The sequence below is a fragment of the Bos javanicus genome, chromosome 7, assembly GCF_032452875.1.
Source record: "Bos javanicus breed banteng chromosome 7, ARS-OSU_banteng_1.0, whole genome shotgun sequence".
NCBI lineage: Eukaryota > Metazoa > Chordata > Mammalia > Artiodactyla > Bovidae > Bos > Bos javanicus.
The window spans coordinates 38894323-38903511 of NC_083874.1; the positions used below are offsets into that span (position 1 = coordinate 38894323).

The 9189-nt window shown below is 51.1% G+C and overlaps 1 protein-coding gene across 4 annotated transcripts; it reads left to right on the forward strand.

The window, feature by feature from the left end:
- The first annotated feature begins 2987 nt into the window (after nt 1-2987).
- Nucleotides 2988-9175, forward strand: HNRNPAB (heterogeneous nuclear ribonucleoprotein A/B). Of its 4 annotated transcripts, none has more exons than XM_061423133.1 (8): nt 3009-3243; nt 3320-3550; nt 4274-4442; nt 5134-5292; nt 5465-5596; nt 7395-7512; nt 8161-8301; nt 8570-9175. In XM_061423133.1, the coding sequence occupies exons 2-8, from the start codon at nt 3342-3344 to the stop codon at nt 8638-8640; spliced, it is 999 nt and encodes a 332-aa protein (XP_061279117.1). In that variant the 5' UTR covers nt 3009-3243; nt 3320-3341; the 3' UTR covers nt 8641-9175. The 4 variants fall into 4 exon arrangements, with proteins under 4 accessions (XP_061279119.1, XP_061279120.1, XP_061279117.1 ...); XM_061423134.1 differs by having other exon boundaries at nt 3056-3077; XM_061423135.1 differs by lacking the exon at nt 8161-8301 and having other exon boundaries at nt 2988-3243.
- Nucleotides 9176-9189: the final 14 nt, after the last annotated feature.

A 9189-nucleotide genomic window follows, 5' to 3' on the forward strand; every position in this document is an offset into this window, starting at 1 on the left:
GGTGAAACAGCTCTTCTCCAAAATGTAGCTCTGCCATGCAGAACACATGGTGTCCAAGAAAAAGGAGATCTGGGGGAGGTGCCCAACTGACAGGAGGTGTCTCAACTGACTCTTCTACTCAAGATGAAGAGAGGTTGGAGGGAGGAGGGCAAGGATTTCTGTGAGCCTCAGCTGTCTCTCTTACCCCTATGCAGGGTTAAGACTTCATCCTTAGAGTACTAGGGAGTCAGCCAGAGTTTTCATGCAGAGTGTGACAAGATCTGACTTGTGTTTTAGGAAGTCTTCTCCAGCTGGAGCCAGAGTCAGCGCAAAAGCAAAGGAGCTGAAGCCCATGGAGCTGTGGTGAAGGAAGTGGCCCATATGGGAGTCAGCCACAACAGTCAACATATTTGCAATTAACTTTTGCAGTTTCCACTTTGTAGGCCCAGACCCAATAAATAAATAGAAAAATTCATGTAATTTAAACAACTTTCAAAATTCATTTTGTGTCTATCCTCTCTATTCTACGCTGTTGTTACTGGGCTCCTTGCTGATTTGAGAACCTCATTGATTTAGAAGATGCCCTCAAGTCTGTAATTTAGACCAAATAACAAGAGTTCCTTGTGTCAAAGGGACTTCCTGCTGGTTCCAAACAGCCTGGTGACCTGCCTTTGTCAGAAGCACTCTTGAGTACAAATTGTGTATTGAGACTGACCCCCATTTGTCTGCAGTTCTTTATAAAGTATGTTTCCTTTGAGCCTCAAAATCACTTAATCTGAGATCTAATTTAGACCAAAGAACTCAGAAGCTCAGAGCCCCCTTGTCCTACAGTAGTCAGGAGCACTGGAAACAATGTACAGTTGGAAGTGTTGACTTTGTGGCTAAGATTTTAGCTGTGTGATTTCAGTGTTTTTGTGTCTAAACTATGGATAATTGCATACAAAGTTATTTTGAAGCTCTAAAAAAACAAGGTCGGTGAAGGTATTTTGCAAACTGTGAAGCACCATCCAACTGTTGTCATCCTTCAGACTTGACATGTCATTGAAAGCATTTCCCAAATTGTGCTAATGGAATCCAACTGGACAAGAGCAGAGTTCCCTAGTGGTTCAGATGGTAAAGAATCCGCCTGCAATGTGGGAGACCAGGGTTTGATCCCTGGATTGGGAAGATGCCCTAGAGAAGGAACTGGCAACCCACTCCAGTATTCTTGCCTGGAAAATCCCATGGACAGAGAAGCCTGGTGGGCTACAGTTCATGGGTCTGCAGTCAGACACAACTGAATGACTGACACACACATGCCCTCAGTGGTTACGTCCTGCAGCTACACTTGACCTTGATTACCTGAATTTTCTTCGTTGCTTGGTCAGTTGTGCCCATCATTGCCTGTGGCCAAAAACCCTGGTTCTTATTTCTGTAGGTGAGCAAAGACTGGGGTGGAGAGTTTGTTAGGGACTTCCTTGCAAGCTTTACCACCAAGGTTTTATGGAGTGACCAAAGTTTTATGGAGTGACCAAGGTTTTATAGAGAGATGTGAATCTAGCCTGAAAGTGAAATGGTCAGGTGAGCCTTGGGATGAACCAGTGGCATTTGCTCACTTGGGGGTGGGTGTCCCAGCTCTAGGTGGTTGATACCTTGGGGGAGATGCAGCATTGTGTGGCTAAACCTTAAGGTTTTTTGAAATTTATTTTTTTCCAAATGTGAAATTGTGACATTTTATTCTTATGGCAACTTCACTGGGCTTCCCTGGTGCCTCCCATGGTAGAGAGTCTGCCAGCAATGCAGGAGACCTGTGTTCGATCCCTGGGTTGGGAAGATCCCCTGGAGAAAGGAATGGCTACCCACTCCAGTATTCTTGCCTGGAGAATTCCATGGACAGAGGAGACTGTAGCAACTATAGCCAGGCTCTTTGGGACCATCGGGTTACTGGACACGACTGAGCAGGTTGGCTTAGGGAGTGAGCCTCAGACCAGAGCCCTGGGCTTCTCATTTATAAACTGATTGTCAACTTCCATAGAGTTGTTAAGAGACCAGATGAGAAAACAGAATGCCCAGCCCACCACACTGGGCCCGGCCACAGGATTCCAGCGGGAGATGTCAGCTACTTGTGTTCTGCTGTTATCTGGCAACCCCCGAGCTTCAGAAGTTTTAATCCTTCATTTGGTATTTCTCACCCATATGGTTAAAAGGGATCATGACTATACAGGCCTTTCAAGCTTGGTCAAGAAGATAAATAAGTATTAAGTATTTTGTATATTAGAAAAAGAGAACTATTCTTCCTTTCCCCAAAACTGCATGATTTCAAGGAAATGGTGTAGTCTTCTTAAAAACAGATTTCAGCAAAAAATAAACGAATTGAAGATATTAAGTAATCAAAAGTAAAAAGGTGATGCTAATCGTCAAGGTGGTGCCAAGCGACCTAAGAATGGGGAACACCGCAGTCCCACCGTTTCTCCCGCGTGGAGCACCATTGGCCACCCGGCGAACTCCGCCCCCTCCTCGCTTCTCGCTTCGCGGGGGAGGCGGCAGAAGGGGCTGGAGCGAGTGGCTTTGACGGCACCAAGGTCAAGAGGGACGGCGGGTTCCGTCCCAATTTCTTGGGGTTTGGAGGACACTATGCGCCCAATCTCCGAAGGCCGGGTTCTGCACTTCCAGCCGGGCGACCTTGGTTTCCGAGACTTCCTGGAGTCCAGTTTCCTCTTTTGGGAAATGGAATGGCCGAGGCTCACAGTGCTGGTTTAGGGCGCACGGGGACCAGGGTCTACGGCCTCAGAAGGCGAAGGGTCAGGCTTGCGCCTCTCCGGTGCTGGACTCAAACCACCGGCCGCTCGGGACAGGACCGTCTTGCCACTAAACCCGGCGACCCTCCGCAAGGCCCCGGCTCGCGCGGATTCTAAAATGAGGACAAAGCCCGCCCGGATCTACCGTGCGCGCGCCGCTGCGGCCAATGGGAAGCCGGCACGGGGCTGAGTGACAGACAGGCGAAGCCAATGAGCATGCACCTTGTTGCGAGGTGGCCTTGGCTCCGGCATTATAAAGAGCGCCACGAGTCGGCATTGTCAGGCGGCGGCACCGCGCGGCCGGGGCGAGCTTTGGAGTCGGTCGGTTCGTGTGGCTGCGGAGGCGGAATAGGCGAGCGTGAGGTCGCAGCGGCTCCGTCGGTAGACGGGGGAGAGGCCCGGCAGCGCGAGCGTGAGCGCGGCCGAGCCCGCGGTGCCTTCTCGGCGGGTGGGGACGAGCGGGCCCCGCGGCGTCATCGGCGGCGAGGTGAGCAGCCGGGCCCGCGGGCGGGAGCCTGGGCGGGAGTGGCGCCGGCCTGACGCGCCGTGGCTGCTCGTTGCAGGAGCCGCGCGCCTCGGCCTAGCATGTCGGAAGCGGGTGAAGAGCAGCCCATGGAGACGACGGGAGCCACTGAGAACGGACATGAGGCTGCCCCCGAAGGCGAGTCGCCGGCCGGAACTGGTACCGGCGTTGCGGCGGGCGCTGGAGGCGGGAGCGCGGCGCCCCAGGCCGGCAACCAGAACGGCGCCGAGGGCGACCAGATCAACGCTAGCAAGAATGAGGAGGACGCGGGGTAAGTGCTGCTGCGGGCCGACGGGGGCGCCGCCTTTGTTCCGGGGCCGCCTTTTGTTGGCGCCACGCGGCGGGGGGAGGGGCGGGCGGCCGGGGCCTGCTGGCGGCCCGCAGACCGGCAACTCCGCGCCGCCCGCTTACGGCGCGCGCTGGAGTTTGCAAGAGTTTGTTGGGTCGACTTTAGCGCCGCCCCGGGGCCGCTGGCGCGGGGACCTGCGGCAGGCGGCCCGGAAGGGGAGTGAGCTCGGAGCCGGGGCCTGGCGGGTCGCGCTGCCTAGGCTGCGTGGGCGGAGTTGGCGCGCACCCGGGCCTCCCTCCTCCGGCTCCTGCTGAGGGCGGAGTCCTGGTCTGAACTCTGACTCGGCCCCGGAAGCCTCGAGTTCCTTGAAGTGATCGGAGGTGGCAGGGGCCGTAGTGTTTTGATACGTAGTTGTTAGACAAATTAGATTTCTTCCGGTTGTGAGACCTCAAGTCCTAGCTGTCCGGTCAGGTTGTGCTTTCTTTCCTCAACCGGCTTAGGGTACGGAGTCACCTGAGGCTTTATTAGGGTCAAGGTTGAGTTTGGAAGGGTAGGGGAGACTCGTTAACATATTCCAAAGGTAGACCGCTGATCCGAATGGTGGCTTTATTTATAATGCTTTCAGTGAGAGTTTTGTCAGGGTCTATCCTTCCAAAATCACAGGTTGGTTATAAGACTTGTTGCCATGTGTTTCACCCATTTCAGAAAAATGTTCGTTGGTGGCCTGAGCTGGGATACCAGCAAAAAGGATCTAAAAGATTATTTTACCAAATTTGGAGAGGTCGTTGATTGTACAATAAAAATGGATCCCAACACTGGCCGGTCAAGAGGGTTTGGATTTATCCTCTTCAAAGATGCAGCCAGTGTGGAGAAGGTAAGCTGGGTAGTTCACAATTAGGAGTCTCACTCAGTGTATTCCAAGATACCATTCTTAGATCATGATTGGCTTATGTGTTTTGCACAGTTGAATGCTTTGGGAAGAGCAGAGAAGTTGAGAATTTATCCTATCCTTTTCCAAGGGATTAAAAGTAGAGATTAAATGGAGGAGTGAGTATGGGCTGGGGTGATCCAGGAAGGTTTGTAGTGGACCATTTATTTATTATCTTGTGCCTATTCTGGACCTTGCTAAAGCAAACATTTCATTGAGAAGATTAGAAGAGAGCCCACAGTTCCTAGGAGATAGGCATTACTTTAACCTCATTTTGCAAAAAACAGAAGGTTAAGTAGAAGAGATCATATAACCAGTAAAGGGTGGTTTGTGAGGATTCCAGCCCTAGCAGCCTAATTTTAGCCTGTGCTTTAAGTTTATGGGACTGGCTGGGCAAGAAGAGGGGTGCAGGGCATGGTCAAAAGTCTTGGGGGTGGGTTGAGGATAGATTTATAAGTGTTTAGGTAAACCAGGTGAAGTTTGGAGATTGGGTTGGGAAGTCAGGTTGGGGGTAGAGTTTAGGGGGGATGAAGCAATTTTGTGTGCCTGTGTTGGGAGTCTTATGGCTGAGAGAAAGAAGGTCCTGGTCTCGGGTCATACTGCTGAGTTAGAACCCAACTCCCTTCTGTTGGAACAGGTTCTAGACCAGAAGGAGCACAGGCTGGATGGCCGTGTCATTGACCCCAAAAAAGCCATGGCCATGAAGAAAGACCCAGTAAAGAAAATTTTTGTAGGGGGTCTGAATCCTGAAGCCACTGAGGAGAAGATAAGGGAGTACTTCGGCGAGTTTGGGGAGGTGAGTGTGTGGCCCCCACAGTGGTCTGCCAGCTGCAGTGATGTTGCCTTCTTACTGGTCCTTGACACCTTGGCTGACTGGAACTTTTTTCCACTGTGGTGTTTGTGGGCCTTTTCCTATGAGTTCCCTATAGGCTCTGAGGTAGAGTCTTGAGCTTTGCCTGTATTTGCAGATTGAAGCCATTGAGCTTCCAATGGATCCAAAGTCGAACAAAAGACGAGGCTTTGTTTTCATCACCTTTAAAGAAGAAGAACCTGTGAAGAAAGTGCTGGAGAAAAAGTTCCACACCATCAGTGGAAGTAAGGTAAGGTGTCCTCAGCTGTGTGTGCACTTAGCCTTCTGCTGAACCACCTCCAAGAGTTCTCCAGGGTGGACCTTACTGTTGTTGTGCAGTGTCTGCTGTCCTGATAGGGACAAGTGGTCCTGTCCTTCAGCGCTCCTAGGCTGGCAGGACAGGACGTGAGGGAGGCAGGAGAATACTGGAGGATGGGGCCCCTCTGGGATGGGTAGTGTGCATAGTCGTCTCTTCAGTTTCTGAAGAGAATTGAAGCTAGAGGGCAAGGTGTTCCGGATCTAGAATGCAGTGTGTATACTCAGGAGATTTTAAAATTGCCGCTTAGTGATTTCTGTGGTGAAGTCTCCTGCTTATGGACGTTGTTGCAGAGCTTTTCTCTTATCTGTTTCCAGCCACAGCCACCTCTCTTCATTTCCATCCCCTTTGGTTGCTGGCTAAATTAACCCCTAGTCCAAAGATCCTTTCCAAAGAGCTCCCAGGGTCCTGGCCACCTTAAATCCAAGGCCAGTTTTGACTTCAAAGGAGCAGAGTCCTTTGCAGTGAGGGGCACCTCTTTCTCCTGAACTCTGGACAAGAGAAAGGGTAGGTAGTTCATGCTTTAAGTGGTGGCTGAGGCAGTTGGGAGTTGAGGGTGTGACCCTCTGGCAGGGTGTGGTAGGCTTTGCCTGAGCAGGAGTGGCAGCCAGATAAGGTGGGACAGGTAGGGTGGGGCTCCTGAAAGTCTCAATCCTGGCTGGGAATTTGGAAAGCTTGGGATTGGGCCCTTAAATTTTATGTAAGAGAGAGAGGATCATAGGGGGCTGTTGGGTGAGAGCCATTGTTACCCTAGAGGACACTGACATGTGCCATATGTGAAACCGGCATGAAGTGCCCGTTTTGTGGTGCTGTTAGTCAAACTGCTGATGGTTGGTTGTGAAATAAGTGTAATTTAGGTGGTTATATTCAGCAGTTTTAACCTAGTAGGATAGAAAACATGAGATTGCATCACTTGGTGGGGGTAATCTGCCAATTTTTGACTATGCTTGGATGAGGATGTCTTATAGAATGGTTTATAGACGTCTTATAGAATTGGTCTTAATGGGAGACCAATGTTATTGAAGTTTATTTTAAAAATACACTTAAAAGCAGGAGGACAGGAAAGTCCATGGCGTTTCCACCCACAGTAGGCAAGAGTTTTGAGCAAAAAGGAAACCGACTCTTATGCCCTAGCAGGGGAGATACACCTGGCCCATCCCAATAGTCGATCAGTGTTGGAGGAGGAAGGAGCAGCGGGATGGCCTTAAGGAATGCTGTCCTGAGCCCCAATGGCTTTTTTCCTCTGTGAGATAGAGGTCAGGGCTGCCACCTCAATAGTGTATTTGAGTGGAATGTTTTATTTCTTCTTGGGGTGGGGGGGAGGGGTGGGAAGGAACCTGCTTTCTCTAAAATCCCTTAACCTGGGAAAGCCTTCTCTGACTTCCTTGCCCAAGGTGGTGTCTTGCTACACTGGACTGGCACTGGCCCGCCTGTCCCTCTCCTCCCACTTGTTAAGGTATAGAGTGGCCAAGGGTGACGATTAGCAGACCTATGGGTGTGTCTCTTTGTTTTTCAAGCAGTCTGGGAAAATGTTTGAGCAAAAAAGGCCAGTGTGACTCTTGGTCTGAGTTTTAGTTGAAGTTCTGAGCTAGTCCCAGTATGGTTTCCTACTCCAGCATGTCTTGAGCAGATAAGATCTACCACCTTAATGCTTGTCATTGAAGGCTTTTGTGTACACTCCCTGTTTAAGGCTTGTCCCACTGGCATGACCCACTGTTCTTTTGACTTTCAGTGTGAAATCAAGGTGGCTCAGCCCAAAGAGGTTTATCAACAGCAGCAGTATGGCTCTGGGGGCCGTGGGAATCGCAATCGAGGGAACCGAGGCAGTGGGGGCGGCGGTGGAAGTGGAGGTGAGTAGAACCCAGTTGAAGACGGGTCCTATTTCCCTGCCTGCATGGAGCTTCTATGTTTGTCTTGGGGGTCTCTGGTGCTCGTTGCAGCAGGGTGGGCGCGGTCAGGAATGGCTCCTGAGTCGATGCTTTGCTGCTGCTTGGATTGGAAGAGCCCATCTTTCTCATGTGGCCTGGGGCCCCAGGGCAGAGGGGGCCTCTGCATCACACTCCAAGTTTTGAGGGGGCAGGGTGGGAGTGTTCTTGGCTCTGTGGCTGTCCTGAGACTTGGTACACCCGTGGGTGGGCGGGCTGAAGGATAGGGCAATGCTGTGCCAGGCGCTTATCCTCCATCCATCCCAGGCCCCTCTGACTCCAAAGCCTGAACTCCATCCTTTTTAAGGCCAAGCTGCCAGGGAGGGTGGGGGTGATCAGTGGGTGATTTGAATGAAAGTGAGCTGCCTTGGTTGCCCCAGTGAAGTCAGTTTTCTGGCCTGGCCTTCTTAGCTCTAGCTTGGGTCTCTCAGGCCCTCTACACCAGGACAGCAGCCTCTTGGCTTTTCTGAGTTGCCATAGTAACCTCGCCACCCAAAGGGCAGGATTTCCTCCATCCTAGCTCCTGCGTGTGCTAAATGGTCCATGGGCCCCTGTGCCCTGCTCCCCCCACAGGTCAGAGTCAGAGTTGGAATCAGGGCTACGGCAGCTACTGGAACCAGGGCTACGGCTACCAGCAGGGCTACGGGCCCGGCTATGGCGGCTACGACTACTCGCCCTATGGCTATTACGGCTACGGCCCCGGCTACGACTACAGTAAGTAGGAGAGAGGGAGGCCCCCATCCACTCACCCACCCCGGGAGGCAGGAAAGACAGGGCAGGGGCCATTGGCAGCAGGGGCTTTGGAGTCGGACAGGCTGGGCTTTTGTCTGAGAGTGGATTTTGAGCTTTTGGGTTTCAGGAAGGTGGGGTGATATCCTACCAACAGAGTTGTTGGTTCTGGTGAGGATGCATATCAAGCGCCTGGCACAGGGGTAAATGTTCAGCAAGTTGTAGCTACTTTCATTGTTGTTCTTGTCCCTAGGTCAGGGTAGTACAAATTACGGGAAGAGCCAGCGACGCGGTGGCCATCAGAATAACTACAAGCCATACTGAGGCTTCAGCAGGATGACTGACCACACACGCTTTGTTTGGATATCGAGTGAACACAATTATGTACCAAATTTAACTTGGCAAACTTTCTATGGCCTGTCCCATGTGCATCTTATTTAAAATTTCCCCCCTGGAAATCACTCTCCTGTTTAATATTTCCAGAGCTCTAGTTGTTTAGGCAGCGTGTGGTTTCTCAAGAGGCCAGAGCGGCATTATGGGCTGATTTTTATTACTGGGTTACCCAGAACCAGATTGGAGGGTCTGCTTCCTGCTGCCGCTCTGCAGCCTGGACCTGTGGACCCTGGTTGTAAAGAGTAAATTGTATCTTAGAAAACCAGTGTCACCTTTTTTTCACCTTTTAGTTTTATATTATTTGTGTCATACATTTCCTATAATGGAAGTGTTAATTTTACTGTACTTTTTGGTACCTTTCGGGAATCTAATGTATTGTAAGGTATTTTACACGTGTCCTGATTTTGCCACGACCTGGATATTGAAGCTATCCAAGCTTTTGAAATAAAAATTTAAAAACCCCCAAGCCTGGGTGAGTGT